This window comes from Colletes gigas, unplaced genomic scaffold, assembly GCF_013123115.1.
Source record: "Colletes gigas isolate AHSC1104 unplaced genomic scaffold, ASM1312311v1 Colletes_gigas_Sc00011, whole genome shotgun sequence".
In the NCBI taxonomy this organism is placed as follows: Eukaryota; Metazoa; Arthropoda; class Insecta; order Hymenoptera; family Colletidae; genus Colletes; species Colletes gigas.
The window spans coordinates 497,343-524,299 of NW_025106640.1; the positions used below are offsets into that span (position 1 = coordinate 497,343).

The window sequence follows — 26,957 nt, forward strand, 5'->3', positions numbered from 1 at the left end:
CATTTCTAGCATGGAATATTTTCAAACAAGTTCCACCTTACGTTATTATGATCCTTCGTTTAAGTATACAGTGAGGCACGAACTAGACAAAACTAACAATAAAATGTTTCCTATCGAAGAAATTGCAGTTGCTTAAATTTAAAAACAGATTGATTTTCGATAAAAAAAATGAAGGTCACTTATATTTTTGAATGGAACTAGGTATTTTTAATTTCATCGTCTCAACAATGAGATTTGTTACTAACAGGCACGTCTAAGGCAGGATCTGCTACAGTAGCTATACTAAGGAGTCCAACTAGCAGACTCAGGATGAAATTCAATAATGTTTGCTTTTAGCACGAAACAAGGGACGCCTCTTTATACAGGTCAGTAGGATTCTTAACACGTTAATTGCCACATCCATATTTTATGTCTAAAAATGTCCTCGACATTTGTTCAAATTTTAGTGTGAAGAACAGAAATATCGTCAATGGGGTAGTTGTTATTTAATAACGCTTCTAATGCAACTAATGTTATTTTAAAATTCATATTAAGGTTCGCTCGTTTCAAGCGTTTGAAAGCACCCATAGCAGTCAACGTGTTAAATAGTGAAATATTTTTTTTTAATTTTGCAATTATTTTCTCCGTTTAGTAAAATATTTTAAAGAAAACGAACGTCAATTTGGAAGAAATGAAATAATAATTTGGTACTTAATGGGTTAAAATACTGGGAACTCAGATTATTAGAGGGTTTAAAGCGCACCTATTACTAGTTGTGACGGTTGCAGGTTTTTGTCTGTTGGCGATCTTCTCGTTCGCCAGGGCAACTAGATTCTTCACAGCTTCTTCGACTAATCCTATGATGTGCGTCACGTTTTCAGTGTCCAACGCAGAAGACTGGTCGCCGTGTAGCAGCACATCGTCGCAGAGCTTTAACAATTGTGCTAGGGCCTGATACACTTGGTTCGTCGCTGATCCCAAAGTAGAACTTCAATGGAAATGGAATAACAATCATGGAAACTATCGCCCCAAACGTCGTTTAAAATTTCAATTCGATGTGATCGATAATTCAAGCTCAATTGTGTATCCTAAAATAATGCTTAATAAATAAATACCTCCTGAACAATCAGATTTAATTTATTATATAAATTAATTTAATTTATTAAATATTTCCAAGTGAGAAAACCATTGGTCGTGTATTTATTATTATTCGACTAAAATGTTACCTATTTGAAGTTATTAATAGGATGCAACGAGTACCAGGGTTGCATTCATCGAGACTCAGCTATAATTAACGAACAAGGCTGTGTGTCTAGACTTTCATCGCGAAACGTGGTCAAAGGTACGATAAAAAATATAAAAATTTAAATTTCTATCGGCGAATAAACTTCGATCCTAGACGCGTGCCTTATCATTCACTGCTTTCTACCCTACGCGAGGGGTGGACATAATAAACAAAAAATGGGGTTGACGCCGTAGTCCCCTATAGCGAAGAACGATGAATAAATTTCCTCTCTAAATACGTATATTATAAATATATAAATAAAAATAAATTTGTTCATTACGAATCTTCATATATTTATAAGGATATATTTTTATATTCGAATGTAAATAAAAATGACTATCAAATAAATTTAAATAATTTCACGTTATTAATACACTTGAAACTAATAAAATAAATATTAAAAGTATAAAATTATCATAATTAATAATTAAATGTTCAGAAAAAAAAATAAAAATAAATTTGAATATATAATTATAATTATTATTATAATAAATTTATAATCTTTAAGACTTACAATATTCCCGTGACTAATTCAGGGACCCAGACAGTTATTACATACTATAAAATAATTATAATATGTGCATATAAAATTTGATATTACAACTAAAAACATTTTCCGTGTTTGGTTTCACGGGACCATCGATAAACGTCGCGTGTCTCCTATAAACCTGTCGAAACGCATTTTTCACTGTCTGGTTTCGTCCTGGGAACGGCTTATAGACAGCCCGATGGGATCTGTAATAGATAGTCACCTGTTCTCCGAGAGTAGATAGGACTTCAGCACGGTGTGTATCGTGGTGACGGTGTCGAGGACGATGGTGCCATTTCCCGGCAGCATCTCGAGCTTCTTCTTCGACACGACGTCCCTGAAGTGGAGCAGTGCCAGCTGCACCTGTCGCACGTGGATGTGCAGGTCTCTGAGGGGATTCTTGTCGAGGGTGGTCGTGGTGTCGGTACAGCCGGGCGCGCTTTTATCGCGGGGTGTTCGCGGCGAGGAGGGCGAGGCTGCCCGTGTAGCCGCCCCGCTGCCCCCACCGCCGCTCCCGCTTCCAGGAGAACGCATGTGGGAGAGCTTCTCCAGGAAGTCCTCCTTGAAGGAGCGCGCACGACGTGCTAGTTTACCGCCGCGCGCCTTCCCGCCGGACCGCTCCTCGACTTCTGCAACGAGAAACCGCCATTGCTCAATACCGATTCAAGCGAAAAGAAAACACGCTGGTGTTCGGTTACATGCGACTAATAGAGACCAAAGGCTCGCGTATAACGAGAGTTAACCCTTTGACTGCCAAAGGCGTATATACATATACGCTTTCACAAGTCTATCAATATACGAAAGACGTAAATTTACGCCCTCTGCATCTTTTTTACTGTAACACCTTTTACTGTTTTACCAATTGATTCGATATGGAATTGGATAAAAATTGGATATTTTAATTTACTTGCATTTGTAGGATTTAACGAAGAGAATCTATTTGAGGAACAAATGTACAGATCATATAATTATAATAAACGAATTTGGAACACACAAATTAATAATTAGCCACACAAATTAAAATCACGTCCGTCTTTCACAATCACTCGTTTCTCACTCCCTGTTGTCTCGCTGTCCCTAGTAACCCGTTCTTTCTTCAACAAACCACTTTCAACCCCTTTGCACATAAATTAACATTGAACAAAACTACAGCGTGGCACAAATATTGAATACAAATCCCCTACACGTTTATTATTTTTTTAAACCGTAAGAATGGTCTCTTAAATCTCCGGGTACTTTTTTGGTCACCAGTCGCAGCGACAGGCATGTGACGATCGCGCCATCTATGTTTGCCAGTCAAAAGGTTAAGCAGGAACGAGAAATATGTATTTCTTAATCTTATACAGTTTCGTTTATTTATATTTGATCGGTCTTTCGACAGTTCAAAAGTCAGATTGAACGTAATTTAGGAAACACAGAAGATTAAGGCGCGTTAGAAATCACATCATCCAATGATTCGTGAAAAGAAGTACAATTTTCCTGGGGTCATTTTAACCTCCTGACGCACGATGTAATTTCAAATAATTCGTCAAACGTATTGTTGAATATTTATTTGCTAAATACGACAGAGTTTCGACCTAAGTGTGTATTTAATTAATGCAATTTTACAAAACGAAAATGCTGTTCTCCTCAGGTAGTACTGATCAAGGGAGGGGACTGTATCAATGGATACAAATTTTCATTAAAAATACATGCATGAAATGCTTATTCTCAACACGTATACTATTTAATTTTGTTTAAATTTGTTCGTACAAAAAATGGCTACGAAAAAGAATAGAATACCTCGTAAATGTAAAAATGTGTTGATTTTAGACTCGATGATCAGTGAGTGGCCTCATGACTGTGAAACTTGACATCAAAAACTTAAAACGAGTCAAACTCGTCATTGTAGAACATGGGGTTAAAGATTGTGTCCCCTATTTACATTCCTCGACTTCTGGAACGAGAAACCGCCATTGCTCGATATCGCTCGCTTTCTTGCGAAAAGAAAACAAGCTGGTGTTCGGTTACATACGACGAATAGAGACCTAAGGTTCCCATGCAGCAAGAGTTAAGCACGAATTCTCGTCTGGAGCTGATACAAATATAAATTTACTTGTATTTAATATACTTCTATAAACGAATTTAGTCCACCTTAATTTTATTTGTCGTTCAATACTATCCTCCAAAAATTAAATTCTACATAATTTAGAATACACAAAAAATTAAGGCGTATTTAAAAATCATATTACAACAATAAACTAAATCCTCCCCTTTGCAAGAAATACATATAACGTTAACGTCGATCGTTTGGTTCTCGTAATAAATTTTCTTTTCCGTCGCACGATCAAAGTTCGCCACCCACGCGGACTCCGTGTTCCAGCATTATTTCACTCGTTTCCAACTAATCGATCGTAACTTAAGACGACGATCCGGCGTGCCGGGTGGCTGCACCGGGTGCAATAAACGGCGTGCAACGTTCACGGTGCGACCGATAACGCGAAGAAATACGAAGTTCCGTTTGGTCATTGTTTCCCCAACGAGTTTTCTTCACGGTTCTCAGGAACGCGTTTCCGTCGCGTCGATGCACACGTGCAACGCACGGCCTGCCGCTGCATAACGCCAGGCGCCGATGCATTCACTTCGTTTCTTTTCGTTTTGTCGCGTTAATGCCAGACGCGCGTTTAAAATTAAAAGTCCAACAGCGCCGGTGCATCGGACGTGCGGTACGAGCCTATAACTTTTGTTTTATCGCCGTGACCGGTAGTAAATCGTTACGTTCGATTATATTTCGCCGGTTTATTGTTGAGTCCAGCGGCGCATTATTGCTGTCGTGACCTCCGCCGCGCGCGGCTTTCTCGGTAGTTTCTTGGAAACTCTATAAAGTTCTTTCGTTTCACTTTTTTCTCCAACAAATATTAACGTCCCCATCTTCGTTAGGATAACACAGATTTATAGACTTTTCATCGTAAAATACATTTAAAATAGTTCTAACGTGTTATTTTTCTTGCAAAAAAAAAATTACAATACACCTATCAAGTAGTTTCCAAGAGAACAAAGAAATGTGACCTCAATATGTACAAATTCTTGGAATTAAAAATAACGAATGTCAATTTATTTTCCAATCCCAAACCTTTATTTCCAGTTTAAAAAATTTTTAATTTACGAGAAGCGAGATTTTCAAAGTAGAATTGCAGTAAAAATTTTTGAATTGCACGCCGCATGGTTAAATTATGGTGTCTGGCGTTGTTCGTTCTGCAGAAAGTTACGAAAGTATTTGCCACGGGTTTTCATGGATCAATCAACGCACCTGGATCCGTGGAGATTAATTTTCAAAGCCCGTTACGAAAACCGTTTTATTTTAAAAAAACGGATGTGAAGTTTTTCTAGTATTTGTAAGTATTTTTTGTTCCACGTGTTGCAAACGATACGATTTCTCGCATGTTATTGTAGCTTCGGCCAATTAAACTGCGTTGATTCTGGATGCTACGCGATTCGTCCATTTTATCTCTCTTTACTGAGTCGTTAGCCCATGGGTGGAGCATATCATCGGCTTTGTCCCCCCTCCACTGCCCCCAGTATCGTGATTACACGAGTATCACGAAATCCCATTGGCTGAAACTTTAACAGTCTTTTGTGGGGAAATAAATCGTCCGCGAGATATGGTTCTTTCTGAACTTTTCATCCCCTTTGCTAACAGAATACGAAAGAATAATACAGAAAATTTTACTGCAATTTTTATGATCGATATTAAGTTTGTAATAGATTTTTAAAAACACATTCTCAAAGTCGAAGCAAAAAATCACAGGTTAGAGATATTATCAAAAATTATAATACAAGCGAAACAATTAATTTTGCTCTAGAAAGAAATGTAGAAAAGATTGTAACAATATTGTTGTTTCATTAACAATGTTTTTTTCCTATTAAATGAGGTATTCTTTTCAACGCGATGGATGACTGATTCGGTGCGAGTTGATTGGTGACTTTTACGAAAACAATGGCCGTCGTACGTTGCAAAAGAGTCGTCGATCAATGTTTAAATATGAAAATCCGTATCGCGTTGTAACGACGCTAATTATACGAAATTCCCATATCGCGCAACTTCGTTCGAGAATAACAACATTACCTTCGGAACGAATTACGCGCGCGGAATTATTCGCAAATAGAAGCGGAAACATTAATCAAAATCCGATATTCCAGACGTTTCGAGCCGATTATCCAACGGCCGATATTAACAGCAATCGACAATCGTTTCAGATCGATACGGTGGCCCGTAATAAACGACACAAACGACAAGTTAATGAGGGAATTTTATCGTAATACCGCGCGCGCCGCCTGACAAAAGAGGAAAATATATATTTACGGATACTGGGGCGGACGTGGTTTCCGCGAAACCCGTGTAAACATTAATTAACCGATTGTCAAGCTTGGCGAATTACACCCTGATCTCATCTCGAAAAATCGGATCTAATTATGAGACCTGTGTAGCAGATCCTGTACATATTACGATCACTACTCTTCAAAGTAAGTTTAAATTATAGATATTTATTTACAATTTAAATCTTCGTACGAATAATTTTAAGTATTTCTATGTTCTGAAATGTACCTATATTTAAATTAATTATTCTGTATTAATATTGTAATTTTTCGTCGGACAAACATTTGTTCTAGTTCCATTTATTTACCAGTTACTCCCACTCGTATTATTACGCAATTTTTTTTGTTATGAATTCTTTTTAATTTATTTTGGGGGCCAAATGTTGTTTATTACAGTGTGTTACTTGCATTTACAGAAGTAGTATTCTTTTTAATATAAACGATAGAAAAGTGTAATATAAACAGTATAGAATAATGTCAACAAAGCGCGGTCCACCCATCCTAGTACTGCCCGGCGTCCAATGCAGCTGCATTTCACTGATCACACGAGTGACGGTTGCTTCCAACCTGCTATGACCGCTTGCAAGTATTACTTTTAATTTATTCAAACATACCTTAAATATCATACCTTGCAATATGTAATTAATAAATAAACAAGTTTTTTTTATATCCATAATGAACCATTTAATGTACAAATACGAGTGGAATATTAAAATTCATAAGATTTCAAAGTACCAAATTTTTACAAAATCGCCCGAAGGTAAATTTATATAACATTGTACAATAAATTTCTATCTATACGTAAATGTATGGAACATAAGTTTCTGTGGAAATAAAACTATTTTTCTAGTTTTGTTCGAGTCCTGCATATTTCGAAATACCCTGTGAATCCGTCGAACGAAGTTACGAGGAACACGGGCGATTAATAACGCGACTAAAAATCGATTCTATCAAATTTTTCCCCGAAATTCTTTGTCAAGAGGCATCGCCGTACGAATTCGAGCCGACCGACGCGGCACTCGAGCCTCGACAGCCGCCGCGGTTCGACATTGAAATATTTTTCGCTTCTCCCTGCGCGCCGTGTTTCGACGTTGAAATATCCCCTCTGTTTCATAATGCTCGAATCGCAACGCTGGCCGAGCGACGTTAAACGCCAACGAGTCGTACACGGTATCGCGCAATTTTTCCCGTTGCGCGTGTGTACACATGTCGATTACAATAATGGATTTACGATCGTTATAATCCGGATGTACGGCTTTTCATCGGCTATGCAGTGGGGAGCTCGTTTTTCTCTTCAACGCAACAGATGCGACTGTATAATTTTTTTTTTTCACCCCGTGAATACATCACCCACCGATTCTCGACTTCACCGGGTCGAGTTTACTTTCGTGATTTGTTTCGTTATGCGTTAATCCCTCGCTAATGTTCGCCATCCCCATCAATTTCTGGAAATGCGTAAAACTATACTTGGAAACGTGAAAAACGAGGCTTAAAAATTGGGGAAGAATAAATATGATATAAAATAATAAATGGACGAATGCTTTTAGTCTTCACTATTTTTAAATTGAGATATTTTAGAATTTGTATTTCACTCATTTTTAATGTTTTTCACTTTTGTCTACAATGTGATCAACTCCCTCGATAACTTGAGAACGTTAAAGAGGGAACGATAAATTCGAATCGAACAAGAATTTTAATAATAAATTCTCCCCCATGACTTGTAAAGCACTATTGAATCGACAATTGAAGGTTCTATGGCTCCTGTTGGAAACTCCCGCGTTGCTTACCGTTAATCCAATATCTCGAGATAATCCGTCAGCAGACTTTCGTTCGACCGTCAATTAATAATTTCGTACTCGAGTCATTAACAAGCTATTTGAACGTACACAGAGGGAAGGGTGGTAGCCAGTCATCTTCGATGGCCACGTTTAGCAATGGGGATGCACCCTGGCAAGCAAGCAAGCAGTCTATGTACGCACGCCAGTAAATCAAGTTCTATTCACGAATTCCGATTGAAACCTCAATCAGACGTGATTTGCGCTAAAGGCACGGTTCGACTGGCCGACAGAGATAATAGAAAACACAGAGCACAAGAGAGCGAGCGAGAGGAGCGGAGGATCGAGTGTACGCGGACTAGTAGATGTAAATTGACGTGATTGACTGGATTCACGGAACACGTTCGACTCCCATACATTGTCCATGGGAGTTCACGATGGAAGCTCGCCATCGTGGACGCGGTTATTTACAAACCGCGCGCTTCGAACTATTTCGAAGGGTCGACTGGGTTGGTGCAGCCTCTTTTTTAACCAGAAAAAACCGTGGTCCACTCGACGTGCAAATCTTCGGCGACGCGTGCTTGGAAGGAACTCGACCCACGAGCTGTCTGCGTCTACCACTTCGGCTTTGTTTGGGTTTCGTAACGTGATACATCGAAAGATAGTCGAGGATACTCGAGGCTACCTTTCAGATATACGTAATAACTTGCTTCTATGGTTCTTCGACTCTGCTTTCAATGCTTCTGTAAATCTGGCGTTCATAAAAAGACTGGCGAAACGAAAATCTAATTTTATATAAATTACCTAATGGGAAATACGACTATTTTATTTATTTTTTATTTGTCGAACGTTTTTGAGTCATTCTTTTATCAAATTTTATTTTACAAGGATATTTAATCAAATAAAACATTTTGCACATCTTCGGTTAATGATTGATATATTTACATTTTAAACGGATGAAACCTATTTTATCATAAATACGACATTTAGATTTATTTAAATGAAGGAGGTATTTTTGTTTAGAATTTTTAAAAAATTAATAATAATATTTACGAAATTACAGCCGTTTGAAAAGCACAGCTTCTAGTTGTAGCGAACGATATCTCAAATTCTACTTTACCGATCGACTTTAAATTTGCACAGAATCTTCAGCAGACTTGCTTTTATAGCATAAACCACGGGTTTTAAAAAAATGTTTATTCTTTCATACTTTTTAAACATATTATAAACTCAGAAAAACCAAAAAAAAAAAAACAGTATTTTAACTTCAAAGTACTGTCATTTTTTTAATTATCAACATTTTCTATTTCTGGTGCTTCACTTCACAGTCATATTCATACAACAACAAGATGCCATTTTGTTTCTTTGATTCAGATTAAAAGAACTGTCGGAATCATGCCCACCAGCAAGACGCTTTTCCTTTAGAATACTTTTTTTAACCAGACACAGTTCGCGTAATTGTTATTATTTTTTGTTCACAAAAATAATTTGTATACTTGTATTACAACCGATAGACAAAACGTTTTATAGTTTCTTTTTAAAAAATTCCTGACGAAAAGCTGAAAATATCACATTCTAAATAATAAAATCTGGCTTTCCATCCAAACGAACCGAAACTGATTCGATCTTCACTCGTTAAAAAAAAAAATACGGGAAGCTTTCGAACCGGTGTAATCTCTGTTTTATCACGAATCAATTCGCATCGATGCCTCGACGCCCGCCCCCGAGAGCGTTCGTCCCTCTATCTCCGCGCGAATCGGAGGCTCCCCGTCAAAGGACTCCTCGCTAATAACGAAGATAATCAAACAACACGATCGCGGGAGGCGAGTGGGCGTCGTCGAGCGCGAAATTAATAACACCAACATGAAGAGCCCCCAAAAGCTTTTCATTAACCGTTGCAAGGGGGGTCGGTCGGTTCTTCGCGTCGTCGCGAGCCACCATCGAGGACGGGTCGTCTTTTCATCGTTATCGCGACGGTGCAGCGTGCCCGAGAATGCACCGGCTGCGATAACTTTCCACGTATGTCCCTTTAATCGTGCCGCTACCAGCCATTCATCACCATGAAAGCTTCTCGCCGCTGCTACGAACACAATCAACCGCCTAAACAGACGAACCGAGAGAGCGAGAGGGACGCTACTCGGTTTCTGTGCACCACGAACATCGTGAATGCCCTGCGTCCGCCATAAAGGCTGGCTCGGTCATAATCGTTGCACCGAATCGAACCGGAATGCACCTGTTCGCTATTCTAATAGCGCCCGATCGCGTTTCGATCACCCGAACGAGGAGAACCAGAAACAGACGTTATTTGCACCCGTGCGATAGCTCCGATCTACAGCTCCAGGGCGATCGATAGACCGGCGTTTGGCCGTACGATCGAGTATCCCCGACGCTGAATGTTTTAACGAGCGCTGGAGGAAAAAAACGGCGGGAAAGTTCGATAGCTGAAATTCGAGTATCGGGACCGGAGACTCACGAGGCTTTGGGGGAAACTGAAGCGAAAGGAGACCAGGAAAGTTTAAATTCTGGTACGCGTGTTTGACGTTTTTTCTTTTTAGATTTCCATTTGTTAAGCAATCGTGGACAGATATACGCTCGAACAACGTTTAAAATTATTCAAATTTATCTATCGACTATTATTATTATAGAGGGTGTTCGGCCATCCGTGGGAAAAATTTTAATAGGGGATTCTAGAGGTCAAAATAAGACGAAAATCAAGAATACCAATTTGTTGATGAAGGCTACGTTAAAAAGTTATCAACGTTTAAAGTTCCGCCACTACTGAATTTTTTTTCTCGAAAATGCGTAGGATTTCGAGGGTATGTCTAATGACCAAAAATAATTGTAATTGACCCCCGTAATCGAAAATAATTTTTCCAAAACGATTTGAAATTTTTCTTTTCCATCGTAAAATTCCACACCTTCTTGAATTTTTTTCTCGAAAGTGGGTAGAATTTCGGGGGTATGTCTATTCACCAAAAATGATTGTAATTGACCCCCACAACCGAATATAATTTTTCCAAAACGATTTGAAATATTTCTTTTCCGTCGTAAAATTTCACACCTTCTCGAATTTTTTTCTAGAAAGTGGTTAGGATTTCGGGGGTATGTCTATTCACCAAAAATGATTATAATTGACCGCCGCAACCGAAAATAATTTTTCCAAAACGATTTGAAATTTTTCTTTTTCGTCGTCAAATTGTACACCTTCTCGAATTTTTTTCTAGAAAATGGGTAGGAATTCGGGGGTATGTCTATTCACCAAAAATGATTGTAATTGACCCCCATAACCGAAAATAATTTTTCCAGAACGATTTGTAATTTTATAATTTAATTGTTAATAACTTTTTTACGAAGCCTTAGTCACGAAATTGATATTCTTGATTTTCGTCTTATTTTGGCCTCTAGAATCCCCCATTAAAATTTTTCCCAAGGGTGGCCGAACACCCTGTTCCTTGCACGCAAAAATGTAAACAAAATTAAATAGTACACGTTTGAAAAATTATTTGAAATTAAATCGTACGTCAAGGGGTTAAAAGCTCGCGTTGAAGCACCTATATTTAATAAAACAAAGAAAGAAAAAGAAAAATGAACGATTCATGATTATTCAATATTCCCAAAGTGTAGCCACGAGACATTTGTATACAGACCATTATAACTCCTGTGTGATACTAATTCATGATAAATACCTTGTTTATTAATAACACAAACTGATTCTACGAACGTTTAAATAGAGAAATATCATTCATTTAAATCGATAGGTACACATCGAAATAAATTATAAAATGAACGAATAAACATCGATAAATGGTAAGGGAAGCTGTTCGGTTAATAATCAACACTGTTTATTTAGAGTCTGTACACGGTAAAGCAATCTATCATTTCTGCTGCGAATTAACGCAAACACAGTTCGCGTTCAGCGTATAAATTTAACATCGGCAACTAAATCCTTAATTACTGCGACAATAATTACTGATAGAATATTCGTTTGCGTGCGATTCAATATATGATCGAGTATCGCCCAAATTAATTGTTATTTTTCATTTTATTCGCTCAATTAAAACTGCATAAAACATCAAGTTCATTTTCTTCGTTACTAGTCTTGGATATGAATTTCGAATAAAAATAATATTTTCTGAGAACGTGTGTAATGAGAACGAAAGTTGATTATTTTACAATCTTTTTTAAGCTAACCAAATAATAAGAAACGAATGCTTCGTGTTTCTCTGATCGTTCCCAAAGTATTCGTAACTGTCTACCTGGGAAACACCGATCTAGGACGTCTCGGGTCTCGAATCTCCCAGAAAATATCCAAGATGACTGGAATCCTTCGCGTGGATCCACCTCCCCTCCCCGATGTATCGATACCAAATTCGGGATATCTCGCGTGCCAACAATGGAGTTGGTATTCTCGATGACCCGCGGCCGTATTAATTAGCAATTACCACGACAAACGACTGCCGTGCAAACGCTAATGGGAACGAGATTCGCGCGTTTTGTGCCGTTTACACGTGTACGGGACACGCTCGGACGAATTCACGAGGGCCTGCGCCGCTCACTGACCGTGGTAAACAACGGAAACTCCGTTTAATTGTTTTATGGAAATTCAGCGAATTTACATAACCACTCGGAAGTCTCTTTGGCGCGGCGCTCGTCCCGCGGGAAACCGTCAATCGATGCCGGACGGACACGAACTTCCGGGCGACTTAAGGCGCCATTCTGCCGTTAACAGGTTCAAACTATTTTTCGTTTTTTTTTTTTCATAAATCAAATTACATTCAAAACACTTCTAGATCGTCGATCTTGCGGTAAAATCGTTTTTTTTTTAGGTAACTTTTGCTTTTCTATCGAACAGGTTTCGCTGAATAGTGGGACAGATCGTGAAAATTTAACCGTGCAATTTTTTATGAACGTAAACCGTGCCACTTTTAAAATTACAAAACCTGCTAGTTATAATAAAATTGTCGAAACTGCTGAATTCATCGTTCATCCGCATTTACAGATCGATGTTTGTTGATTTCATGCTTCGTACATTTTGTTATCCTTTTTCACCGGTTACGCAAGATCGATTTGGCGTGTGTAAATTATTAAATTCCACGTGAAACAAATTTCACTCCCCTCGACGGATCGTCTCGATGCTCGTTTCGTTCCTGGTTGCAACGAATCGAGATTTTGGGCATGACGTTCGTCTCCCGCTGGGAAAAATGAACGAAATCGCGCGCGTCCCCAGCGAGAATTCGTTGGATCGGTTGATTGCGCGTCGGCGGTTCGTTAGAGGGTTTAATGGCTCGTTTCGCGAAAGAGGCTCGACAGGCGTGGCGGAATCGAAGATGAGGGCGTCGAATTGATTTTTTCTCGTGTTTTCCATCGACGCGTGCCATATTTTTATTCCCAAGTTAGTTTCCGTTCGCGTTTACAATCCTATTTTATTCGCGAATTCGAATTTAATAGCAGTACCCATCGTTTAGGAATAAACCCCCGATTAACCTGCCTCTATGGGGTCGGATAAACGGACGATCGGTTAATCCGAAAATATACAATACCAATTACTATTTATTTGTATTTATTTATTATTATCAAAAATTTGTAGATATCAGACATAGTATAAAAACAATCGAAGTGCATTTAATTTTATTTACCCTTTGCGTCAAAGATGGACAACAATTCTCTATTGTGACTGTGCAAAGTTTATTTAAATATAGATAAAAATAGTAGATAACAATTGCGTCAAAATATCAAGCATAATAGATAAATAATGTTCTTTTTATTATAAGTGAATCAACTTCTGTATTTCAAATAACATCATAAATTAATGACGCAAATTTGTAGATATTAGATATAGTGTAGAAATAACCGAAGTGCATTTAATTTTATTTACCTTTTGCATCAAAGATGGACAACAATAATTCTCTATTGTGACTGTAAAAAGTTTATGTAAATATAGATAAAAATAATAGATAACAACTGGGTCAAAATATCAAGCATAATAGAAAAATAATGTTCTTTTTATTGTAACTGAATCAATTTTTATATTTAAAATATCATAAATTAATGACACAAATTTGTAGATATTAGATGAAGCAGCAGCGTAGCCTGGTGGATAGCGAAACGCATTTCGGATACGATGGACTAGGGTTCGAATCCCCGTGTTTGGTTGTAGATATTAGATATAGTGTAGAAACAACCGAAGTGCATTTTAATTTTATTTACCCTTTGCGTCAAAAATGAACAATTCTCTATTGTGATTTTACAAAGTTTATTTAAAATAGATAAAAATAGTAGAGAACTGGGTCAAAATATCAAGCATAATAGATAAATAATATTCTTCTTATTGTAAGTGAATCAACTGTGTATTTAAAATATCATAAATTAATGATGCAAATTTGTAGATATGTGTAGAAACTGCCTAAGTGCATTTAATTTTATTTACCCTTTGGCGTCAAAGATGAACAACAATTCGCTATTGTGACTGTACAAAGTTTATTTAAATATAGATAAAAATATCAGATAACAATTGCGTCAAAATATCAAGCATAATGCATAAATAATGTTCTTTTTATTGTAATTGAATCAACTTCTTTATTTAAAATAATATCATAAATTGATAACGCAAGAGGAAGCTTTAAATCCAGAAACTTTTTAATCAATCAGTCGACTGTCGCCGTGCCAGCATCGATACGTATATCAATTGAAGTTTGACTCAATTACCAGTTCGCCGTCAAGATAATTCAAGGTTTCCAGCGAAGTTCGAAGGTCGTCGGGCAGGGTAGAAGTCACTGGGAATATCAAACTCTGATAACGAAAACTGACAGCGGAATATTAAAGTGGTTTCCCCGATGCGGCCGAGAAAACGTCGAACGCAGTGAACGATCGCGGTGTTAATGGGGGAGGAAAGGAACGAGAAACGATTATCGCTCATAAACCAATTAGAAAATTGATCGAATTAAGCGATTGCATTAAGCAACGGTGTTGTTCGAGGCAAAGAAATAATTTCCATTGCGAAAACTTCGTTTGAAAATCCCTCGGGAATTGTTTTAACAAACCGAAGCGAAAGTTTCCGTGGAAGGTTACTTCTGAGAAAATGGCGGGCGATCGAGTTTCTTGGACGCTGAGTATTTTGCCTTTGAATTACCTTATTTGCACAGGGAAACAAACATTATAGAATAAAATCTTGACAAACGAACTTTCTCTGACTCTTTCAAAATAACATCGTAACCTCAAAAAATTACCATATAAACACATTCTTGTATACATATACGTTACCAAATAAAATTTAAAGTAAAATGTTATTGTTGCACCAACATTCTTACGCATTTCTCGAAAGATTATCACTCAAGAACGAGTTTTACAAATTTATTTATTTATTACACGGATAAACACGTTAGTGTACAGAAGAAAATATAGTTAATATAGAACAGAATAGAATTGATATCGAGACTTATAATTTAATTATAAATTTTAACGATAATGTCTCCAGGATTAATGATAAAAAAAAATGTTTATTGTCAGGCGAGTCCAAAATTGGTCAATTTCTGCCAGTGTTTCTGTTAGGTTTCTAATACTTCTAAAGTTCGTGCACGCCAAAATACTCGTAGTTAGGATCAGAGAGCTGCATTCGCGGATACGAGGGAATAGTTAAGCGATTCGACAAAGCAGAAGAGACACGCCCACGCCTGCGATATATGCACGCACGTTTCGGTCGACTAAGGCTAATAATTGCCTTAGCCGGTCTGAAAATTCATTATCCGTGGGTTCGTTAACGACAGTCCCGCCCTGAACTAATGGATTTCGGATTACTGACGGGGAAGAGAGGCAGAGTATGTGCGATCGCGATGATCGGGCAGCCAGAAGCTAGCAAGGCACCACGCAGAGACGGCAGAACTTTATTAAACTGAAACAATGCAGCTGAGAAACAATACGCTTCGAAGGTGGAAAGCGATATTACGAAGCAGTCTATGGAAAAATCACTGCACAATAGACCACCGATAATTGCATGAAAACGGGGCTGAAAATTCCTTTGATGATCGAGATTCGCGCTATTATCGAGGCAACCCGATCCCAATGGAAAGTTTCGATCCGTACATCTCGGAATTTATTTTATTTCATTTAACGTGTTTATCGTGCAGAGTTTACTGTGCAATGATGTATATAATTTATTTAAACTCTTTCGCTAACACCAATTTAATATAAAAATTGTTGAAGAGTTCTAAAAAATAAATAATGATTTTATTATTAATTCATTAATAGTTTCGTGAAACCATATCGATGTGCATGATATCCCTGTGTCGTTTCTCCCTCAGGAAGCTCCAGACCTAATCAAAGAACGAGGCTGGAAAAGCGTACGCCGAAGAAACTCGACACCGGCTCGGTTGCGGCGCGTACGATTCGAGTATAACGTGACGAACAAAATGCAAGAGGATGTCTGAGGGAATCTATACTCAGTCGAGACTGAAAAAAAGGTGGGGAAAAAAATTTTTTAAAAACGAGAAAAAATGTATCGACGGATAGGGAACGCGTCGAGGGTATCGCGTGCATGTTGAAACACGTGTGCGACACGAGACGCTATGGTTATCGTGGTCTGCGGTTATCGGATATATGCGTGCACCGCGATTTCACGGCAGGATCGTACCTAATACCGAAATGCGGATTTTCCGGGTATTCGCAGGTTCCACGGGGAATCGGGATGATCCCGGGCCAGCGCAAAACGGTCTATTAATCAATCGGTGTCGGGGCATCGTACGTACCCGTTTTGTATCAACGGGACTCAATATCGTCCGGGATTTCGGAAGATTTATCGCGATAACGTGAACGGAAAGCTGCCTCGTGGAGTTCGTTTGACCCGAAAGTGAATTTATCGCAAGGAAAACTGGCGATGAAAAATTGCGTTCCGGGCAACTTGTCGTCCCTTCAAGATACAATGGGTTAAAAAACGTGCTAGCCATTCCTCGAATATCTTTGTCCACTGAGGTAATATACCAAAGTACGTAAACTACTCCCTGAGCGACACGAGCGCCTCCGTGTGGTCGTGTACGTAATTACTGTTCTAACCTTCTTTCATTCTATTTAACATAATATATTCCTTACATTGATTGTTATAAACGCGTGTTGTTATCTAAAAAACCTATCTATTAAATTGTGCAAATAACCAACAGGTTATGGACCCAGGAAAGATCTAGTGAAAGGATATTTATTAAAAGATATATTTCACGAAACGGAATGCAGTTGAGTTAACCTATGTATCAAAAGGATTGTTTGGTAACCGAGGTTTCCAATAGGAAAATAAAATTTACTTGAAGAATATCAAAGAATTATCAAATATCGTGGTAAACTATATTATTTCAACGAATTGTAAATACATCCGTCAACCTACCGTAACCTATCTAAAATACACACGAGATAACCTTGAGTATCGCTAGATATGCACTGTATTTATCAAAGAAACCATATTTGTCATGCGGATAGACCGTTTGAAAAAATGTGCTGCATTAAACGGTGATTATATAGAAAAATAAATATTTATGTTCAAAGTGCTATCAGTTTCATTAATTCCTCTTATCTCGAACGACTAATGACTGAAAAGTTTCGTTGCGATCGAAAGTTATCGACCGATCTTTTGGATGCACAGTTACCGACCCGGCAAGCTAGACGTTTCTCGTCTCGAATTTCTTGCTGCCTCGAGTGTTTCGAGTACTCGGATAGGTCTAGTGGCATAGTCTCCATGTATTACGGGGCGGTGCAACAACCTCGCGGTTATTTTCGGGGTGGCTCGTGTCACGGAATGCACCGTGCAAACTGGCTACCGTGCCTCCGGGACACGCATGTCCTGGAAAATTAACGGATTATTCGCCCGAAGCACGTAGATACGATACACTACCTGTCCGGTGTGCCCGATCGCAATGGACGCCAGCAGGGTTTTGCACGTGACGCAACTTCCCGAAAATGCATCTGGCAAACACGACCCGTTAAAACTTATCTCGCGTGTCTGTGTACTTTAGATAATTTTTTACCCGCCCCCTCTGGCGGTCGTTCGATCGACCAAACGACGAAAGCGCGCTTTTTGACGCGTCGTGATCCGTTCCGTTCGCATTACATTTTGACGTCACATTTGTCATCGTTAAAACTTAACACGTTTGCTTCGGGAAACGGAATAATTTGCAATGGATTTCGAAAATGCAATGTATATGCACTTTATATGCAAACTTGAAGTCGAACCATTTGAAATGTTTTCTAATTTATATTTTTATAAATTTCCACGTCTAATAATACTTTCTTTACTATCTAAATATTCAGAAACGAAGTATATACAACTTGCACCGTTCTTATGATCGTCGACACATTTTCTTTCTGTTTTAAAGTCCTTTGGAGTTTTGGGAATATCTAGTAGCATTAATTGAGCAAACGAAAATTTTAATATACTCCAAGCGATGTAACTATTATGCAAATAGTTCTATTCTAAAATTAACATTTCTGTTAATTATCAAAGTATAATCCATTGAACAAAATGGGGTTTATTAGTCCAAAAACGTTATAATCTTGCAGGAACTTAAATCACAATTTCGTAGATTGCTAGCAACAGCCCACATATTTTTTAACGAAGAAAAACTCATAGTATATTCCCGGCATAACGATGTGGGGCGTGTTGCCAGCATGAATCAGAATGAAGGTACTACGTGCTACACTTTTAAGCCTTGTAGAACAACGTCGGGGAAATATGAAGAAGCGCGGTCGGGCTTAAAGAGCTTTCCAAATGGCTTAAACGCCGAAAGAGGATTATTCCAAGATGGTGGCTTCGGACAACGAACTAAATTTAGTAAGCGAGGCCGAAACCGGCGGCCAAAATACGATGAAACGCCGTGAAACGCTTGGGCGGAGACGAGAATTCTCTCGGGCTGCAGACAATCAGACTGCATAGTTGTTGCGTGGGCGCGGTACAAGGGGTGAATTTCACCGAAAAACCGCAGGGAAAGGAATGTTAAACGACTTTTTGCCACTGTACCATCGTTCGATCGTCCCGTTTTCCCGGCTATCGTGCCCATTTATTGCACTTTCCCGTGTTTGTAATTTTATCAACCGCGGAACGTGCAACCAGATATGGACGAAATTCTCATTTAGATAAAAAGTTTCGAACAACGAATGCTGGATAAAGAACTCCCGTTATTTGTTCGATGTTAACTGTTATCTGAATCGTGCAATCAAATTATGTTTCAAGTTCAACGAGTACGTTTATTTAAATACTTGCCCGATCGAATTAACCGTTATCTGTTTGACACGGGTGTCGTTTTATTTATAAACAAAGAATTTGAACGGAACAAAATTGATCGATGGAACAATAACCATAAAATGAAACAAAATATTTTGGATTACGATGAGACCTTTCTTCGAGAAGTTTGTTCAATTATTAACACGCTAGAAATTAAATGTAATTACAGGAATTATAATAGGAATTAAGATGTTTTATTTTTTTGTTATCGCGTCAAATTATGAGAGATCAAAGATGGGTTAATCGACGGTTCAACTCATCGTCCGTTCATCTTCTGGTACAGGTTGATTTATTCCGTTGCAACTAATCATACGTATTACAGAATATTAATGGACCCCCGTTTAATTCCTCTTGCAATCGGACCAATCAACAGTTTAATCATACGGTACAGCGGCACTTTCCCCTGACAGATCCCGATCAACAAATTCCCCGGCCAATTTGTTAACAGGTGAAATTTTATGCAAGAATTGTACCATGGAAACGCGCAACGCTCGTCGCTCCTCCTTCGTCCGACGACGCGACCATTTGGTGCATTTCGCTCGCAGCGATGCAATTACGGGGCTTTAATGTTCACGGAATACCACGAACCGTTTCCAGCTGGGAATTTCATGGTTCGATGGCGATATTAGTGAGTACGGGATTGGTAGTAGGGTCGGGGGAGTAATGTCGTTCTCTGAATTAAAAGATCGAATCGGTGTTTCAGCACCGACCGTTCTTGTTCTTGCAAACGTTTCTGTCGAGTGGACTTCAAAATGCGTCAGAAACGGTTCTAGGCGAAGTAGAAGTCCTAAAATCCGAGAATCTGGATTCTTTAAACTATACAGGGTGTTTGGCCAACACTGGGAAAAATTTTAATTGGAGATTCTAGAGGCCAAAATAAGACGAAAATCAAGAATACTAATTTGTTGATCGAGGTTTTGTTAAAAAGTTATTAACGTTTAAAATTCCGCCTGTAGAACGGCGATCTGCTAGTGGTACTCACAAAATTGTAAGATTGTCGATACGTCGGTAAATAGAGTTTCTCTTACTGATTGAGAACCACTATTACAGGTGGAACTTTAAAGGTTAATAACTTTTTAACGAAGCCACAATCAACAAATTGGTATTCTCCATTATCGTCTCTAAAATGTCCCATTAAAATTTTATATGTTGGATAATTGGATTATATTTACATATAAAGTGATAAAAACGAGGAATATAATCACAGATCTCTGGTCAGCCATTATATTTGTAGTAAAGAATTTTTTTCTTGAAAATGCGTAGGATTTCGGGGATACCTCTATTCACCAATAATGATTGTAATCAACCCCCGCAACTAAAAATATTTTTTTAAACGAATTGGAATTTTTTAATTTCGTCGAAAAATTTGTCCACCTACTCGAATTTTTTTCTCGAAAGTGCGTAGGATTTCGGGGGTATGTCTATTGACCAAAAATTATTGTAATTGACCCCTGAAACTAAAAATTATTTTTCCAGAAAGATTTGAAATTTTTAATTTTGTGTAAAAATTTTACACCTTCTCGAATTTTTTTCTGGGAAGGGGATAGGATTTCGCGGGTATGTTTATTCACCAAAAATGATTGTAATCGGCCCCAGCAACTAAAAATAATTTTTTTAAACGAATTGGAATTTTTTAATTTCGTCGAAAAATTTGTCCACCTACTCGAATTTTTTTCTCGAAAGTGCGTAGGATTTCGGGGGTATGTCTATTCAACAAAAATGATTGTAATCGGCCCCCGCAACTAAAAATAATTTTTCCAGAATGATTTGAAATTTCTTAATTTCGCTGAAAAATTTGTCCACCTTCTATTATAGTTATTCGGATAACCGAGTGCCGCATAATCCTAACACTACTGTACCAGTTTTCCTGATTTCCTGATAAACCATTCCTGGGATATAAAGCGATACACAGTGGTCGACATGCGTACGTTTCGTATTTTTGGACGGAATATAAAATATTTTATATTTTACACTTTGCTACGTTCGTGCTAATTTTTGCTACCCTCTGCCCAATATTTAAAAAGAACTTCAAATGTAATATTAAACAGGAAATATCAGGGGAGCCAACTAAAAGGCCGAAACTCTTTAATATCGATATGCCAGGCGCAACCTCGTTACCCGAGAATTAATTGCGAACCCCCGATGCACCGAGGAATGGAAAAGCTAGCACGAAGTGCAATAAACTTAATTTAATTCGTCGAAGTAAATGACGATGCAAAGCACCGTCGTGGATTCGACGATGTAAAATTGCGCGCGGCTTTAATTCGAGATGGAAATATTCTCGTAAACCACCGTTTCCCTTACGGGTAAACATCAAATCAACTTTTCATAATCCAATTTCTTTGTTTGCTTCCAGGAGGGAAAATAACTAACGGGGAAATAGCAAATATCGATCGTGAAATAAAAATTCATAGTTAAATTTAAATGAACAATTGTTTGCTTGCTTTATTTTAAGAATAATTCACGTGTCACGAGTAATGAATCTTGGTAAACCATAAACGAACACGAAAAGAATTGTTCTACATCTCCCGCGCTCGCCAACAGAGGGCTACGCTCGACCCTTTCTCACAAGTGCTACATCGACTCCTCGACTGACTATTAAATATTCCCAAACACTCCCCTCTCCTTTCTATCTCGCTTATTTCTTTCTACAATAGCAACAGTTCTATTTCAGCCAATAAATTAACAGAAACTATTATATCTCATAAAACTATTATTATAAAATTCAAAATTTTTGTATATCTCGTAATTCTCTAAAATTATATGTAAACAATATTGATATACGATCAAGTTGCGCAAGAGATTAATTAGAGTCAAAATGCAGGGAGAGGGAGATAAAATGGAATTCCTACGAGGACGGTGTCGCGTTACAATTCCGTTAATTCGCAACCCAATATCGGACAGTGACACTTCAAATACGACCCGCGTTAATTTTAATGAGACACGAACGCCGCGAAAGTCCGCGGCACCGCCAAATTTGATTTACAATGGGCCACTTCGTTAACTTCAACGTTGCGGTATATTTACAGCTGGAAATCAACGTGCAAATAAATTAGATTAGTTTGCCCTTGGAGGAAAATAGATATTCCCGTTCCATGGATAATAAATAACATTTGACGTATCACGGGGGCTTTAGCATGAATAATTGTTCGATACGTCGATAACGTTATTCAATTTTATCGTTGAAAGGATTCAGCGGCGAAATTGATGCTCAAATAAATCGGGACTGCGTGTTCCACGGCGGAATATGTTGTACGGCGGTTCCCGTGATAAACGATGGAATCGACGAATTTTACGAAAAAGAATCCGCGCCTTTGTTCACCGATTCGTCCTCGGCGATTATTTCCAATTAAAACAGATCGAATGCCTCTCGTAAGGGAATAATAATATTAGTTCTTGCATTGAATTTAGCCACGAACAAAACGTCAAATCAAAAAAGAATTTACTAAATACAATTACCTATACGTAAAATATTAATTTATATTTTATGGGTCACAAACAACCCAGCCTTGGACGTTTGCAGTTTGTCATTGAAGGGTCGAGTTATTTATTAATTATCATAAGTAAATATAACTTGTACGGATAAAATATTAATTTATATTTTAAGGGTCACGAATGACCCAATCTCGAATAACTTGTACAGATTACACATATATAATTGTTTATCCTATGCTCGTCGTGGGAAATTTGTATCTGAAGGAAACGTTTGTTGCACATTTAGTGCGTTCGAGTAGCGTTAATCGTTTCGCTGAATCCGCGCGTAAGCGATCGTTCAAAATGATAATAACGTTACTCGATTCTAGTCGAATCAAATTTACGAGAGACAATCTATGCAGAGAACCCGGGGCCAAACGAGGGAGATTGATTTTCAAAGGACGAAGGGTATATCGTAAGGCAAGAGTATCTGCCGATGCTCTCTGGGATGCAAACAGTAAATCCATTAAGGGCCCGAGCCCGAGCCCTTATAATGTTTGGAGATAGTCCGAAGAGAATGCTTTCAAGCGACGGACAGATAAAAGGACAAAATAAGACTAAATCGTCCTTTTTCTTTAAACAGTCCCGTGGAGCTTCCAGCTGTAAAGTTCGCAAGCATAATGGACCGAGTCCAGTTAAACTCGGTTCCGTGTAATTTTGGTCTCGGCGTAAGAAACCGGGGACACCCAAACGCAACATTAAAGTCTCCGTGAAAATCGTTCCTTCTAAAGCTACGGTTCTAATTGTATTTCGGATTTATTTTCGAAGCACACGAACAGGTCTGAAAATTCATTCGCTATAAATTAAACGAAAATGTTTTCTTTTACTGAAATTGTTAATGGAAATTCATAAATAAATTTTCGAAAGAGAAAACACATCCTTGTTCCCTGAACCACGCCCTTTCATACTCTTCGATATATCTATATGTTTTAAATGTAAATAAAGTTGTCGAATAAAACGAAGAAAAAAGATTTATCTCATTTTGAACAAAATAATTTAAACCTGAAGAAGTTAAACCAATACATTTTTATCTGAAGTAATAAAAATAAAAGTAATCTCTCTATTCTTTTGTTTAAACACATTCTAAGAAAAAAACAAATAATTGAAAGCTAAGCCCGTGCAATACTTAACAGAAGGATGTTTTGCATTGCTGAAAGAAAGTACGGTTCCGCTCGAGAACAAATGCATAATAACCAGCTATTATGTTAATAGACTCGTGGAAATATAAATTGTTTCCTCCCACAACGTTGTAATGTAATTCAAGAATTCGTTTCATTAAGGAAGCGTGTTTCCAAGACGTTTCAGAAGACTTTTAAACTTCTCAGCGTTCTGAAACGTCCGTAGGAGTCTTAAAAGTCTTTCAATGCAATTGCAATTTCGCTGACTATTACTTAACATTTTTTATGCGAGCAATAAAATAAGCAAAGGTAATTAAATTCCATTCGGAGTGTGTATTACATTCTGTGTACACGAAATTAAATATTTTCCTCGACGATATAATTATCGTTTATTAAATGTATCTTTGATGCAAATTTCAATTTACGAGATTGTTTCTCGCAACAATTAACACAGCTATTTCATATCGAATTAGTGCAAAAATTCCAATGTTAAAACAAAACAAAGAACTTTCAAACTAGTATACAAATTTAAAATATATATTAAAAATTAACACTATTCCTCGGTTCTGTTCTTTTTTATAAATGAAATAAAAAGTTGATAAGAAAATTAATTAGTTTATATTACAAGCTGATACGTTTGTAAGAATTCGATTAAATAAAGTGAACGAAAGCGATACTCGTTTGGGAGTAACGTACGGCTAATGCGAAACTTAGAAATCAAGAGTAAATTACCTGACCGGGTAAATGAGTTTTCTAAGTTCCACTACGCGCAAACTGTGCTCTTTTCACGTGAAAAGCCACGGGGAAAAGTGGCTGGCGTAATGCGGACAAGAAGTGCACTCGGTGGAAGTGCGGAAGAATGCGAGTAGCCCGACTACACGCTCGCTGAATTTGAGCATTATGCTCAAACGTGTGCGCGAATTTCAGCGATTGTATCATTCGCGTCTCGTTAAACGAAATTCACCCTGTTGCTAGCTTTAATTGAATTCGTCCAAGTATATTTTCTAATTTACAGTAATCTAGCTTCAAAATTAACAACGTTAACCGCGACAATGTTCTAAACTCGTCTTACGGATAAATTCCACGACATGAATATTTAAACGTTAAACATTCGAATATAAACAACAACTTTAATATTTTAAGCCTCAATAAAAAATTACACAATGGTTTTATTATTCTTTCCTTAATAAATAAATTTTTAAACGACATCAACTTCTTTCGCGACTTTGCGTAAAAATAATTTTATTTTTATTAATATTGTTATATGTAGATTAGCATAGAACTATACAATTAAATACGTATTACGACTTCAAAGAAAAAGGAGAAGAAATTCAAAAAGAAAGGAATCGTTTTAACGATTTTGTCCGGTTAGGTTAGGTTTTTACCGCCGTGTCTCGGGTGTCCGGTATCAAAGCGCAAAATGGACGCCGTAATTTGAGACTTGATATCTTCAGCATTCCCCGGAAGTGTCCACATAGGAATAATTTCTGTTGACGTACCGTTCCCGAGTAATCGAATCATTTAAAGTATCACTCCGGGCGTCCTCCCCTTCTCATTCCCATCGCACGCGAAAACCATCACGTTCATTTGCATTTAATTTGCTCGCCCGCAAAATAACGCGGATCCTGATTTCGCTTTCACGTCGAGTTCCCGCCGCTTTATACAGGCCCCGGTCGAGATACCTGTAACTCAAGCTACCACAGAAAATCGCTTTCCTCCGTAATCAAATAAGACTCTGCAAACAAGAATCCAATTTCGACCCACTCCTGCTCTCCTCTATACCACCGACGCTTTCTTCCGTGCAACGCGCCCCCGAGACAAAGAAAAGAAAAACAAAATGGAACGAGAACTAGAATTTCACGCTGCACGCTTATGATTCGCGATCTTCTCCACGGAAACACGTGTAACAATGAACTTTTTGTAGCCACTCTGCCCCGGAGACTTTGCTACGAATGTGACTCGAGCGCAATCGAGGTTAGGTTTTATGGTAACATTTTTAGCAGCGCCCTCATTTGGTCACTAAAGTACAATGGCGGCCATTTAATCACGTACAGGGCAAATTTTAATTTCTAAACCGCGTATACAGCGAATCTTACGAAAGCATGGTTGATTTTCAATTCTCAGAAAGGCACAAGCTGAGCTATGGCGTTTGGACACCGAACGAAGGATAAATAAGAATAACACAGTGTGAAAGTTATTTATTTCTTTTATTTCCTGTTAGTGAGACTTTTACTAATATATTTGTGAGGTCTTCCTAATTAAAATAAGATCAAACGCGATATTACTTGGATCATATTTGCATATTTAGCGAGATTTTATACTCTATTAGAAATAGGTTAAACACAAATTATATCGTGTTTGGGCTTATTTTAACCGGAAAACTCTCACAAATACATTGGTAAAAATTTCATTAAAGAAATAAAAAAAGTTTTATCTTTGCATTGTCTCACTGATGCTCTTAGCAACAGCAATGGCTACCGTTCACTTATCCAATTGAAAATATCTTGGATATTAAAGCTATGTCATTGTAAAATTTTTCCATGCAAAAACTTCAACATTTATTGTTTTTACTGCACGATGATAGTAGTGGCATAAGTCGAAATATGAACGCTGGAAACAATTTTTGTTAGTATGCATCTGTATACATATAATAGAACGAAAGGAGAAAGACAATAGGGCCATGCTAAACACTCGTTGGTCATTCAGATATCGAAATACGCGTTCTCGACATTCTTCTCTCGCTTTCGTCGCGATATTATCAGGCTAGTAACAGAACCGATACGATACGCATTTATGATATTCAAGCAATTCGATACCGAAGTACTTAATGGGAAGTATCGAAAGGTATTGAAATCTCAGGAACTTCGTATCAAGTTTCGATACCGATACTTTTTTAATGCATTTTAACCGATACCCAGTGTCGTATACAGAGTACCCATCAACACTATTCTAGTGTTTCGAAAATGAGAAACGAAATTTTATGGGATACAATTTCATAAAATCATTTCTATAAAAGTCGATATTTTAAAAATTTTTAAATTAAGATAAAAATCGTAAATTCAACTTTAAAGTGCCGCCATTTTTTTGTCTATGAAGATTTTTACTTCTCCCTAGTTTACACCATAACTGTATTCATACTAATTAATGGCCAGAATCATGAAAAGCTACATTTTTTGGAACACGT

The 26,957-nt window shown here is 37.7% G+C and overlaps 1 protein-coding gene across 11 annotated transcripts in view; it reads right to left on the reverse strand.

Moving 5' to 3' along the window:
- Positions 1 to 26,957, reverse strand: part of LOC122398484 (guanine nucleotide-releasing factor 2) — a 93,090-nt gene that overhangs the window by 15,472 nt on the left and 50,661 nt on the right. For all 11 annotated transcript variants that reach the window (XM_043398382.1, XM_043398376.1, XM_043398378.1 and 8 more), the window contains 2 exons: positions 2,017 to 2,422; positions 743 to 967 (listed from right to left, as the gene is read on the reverse strand). In XM_043398382.1, coding sequence (XP_043254317.1) covers positions 743 to 967; positions 2,017 to 2,422 — 631 coding nt within the window. The remainder of the gene's footprint in view (positions 1 to 742; positions 968 to 2,016; positions 2,423 to 26,957) is intronic.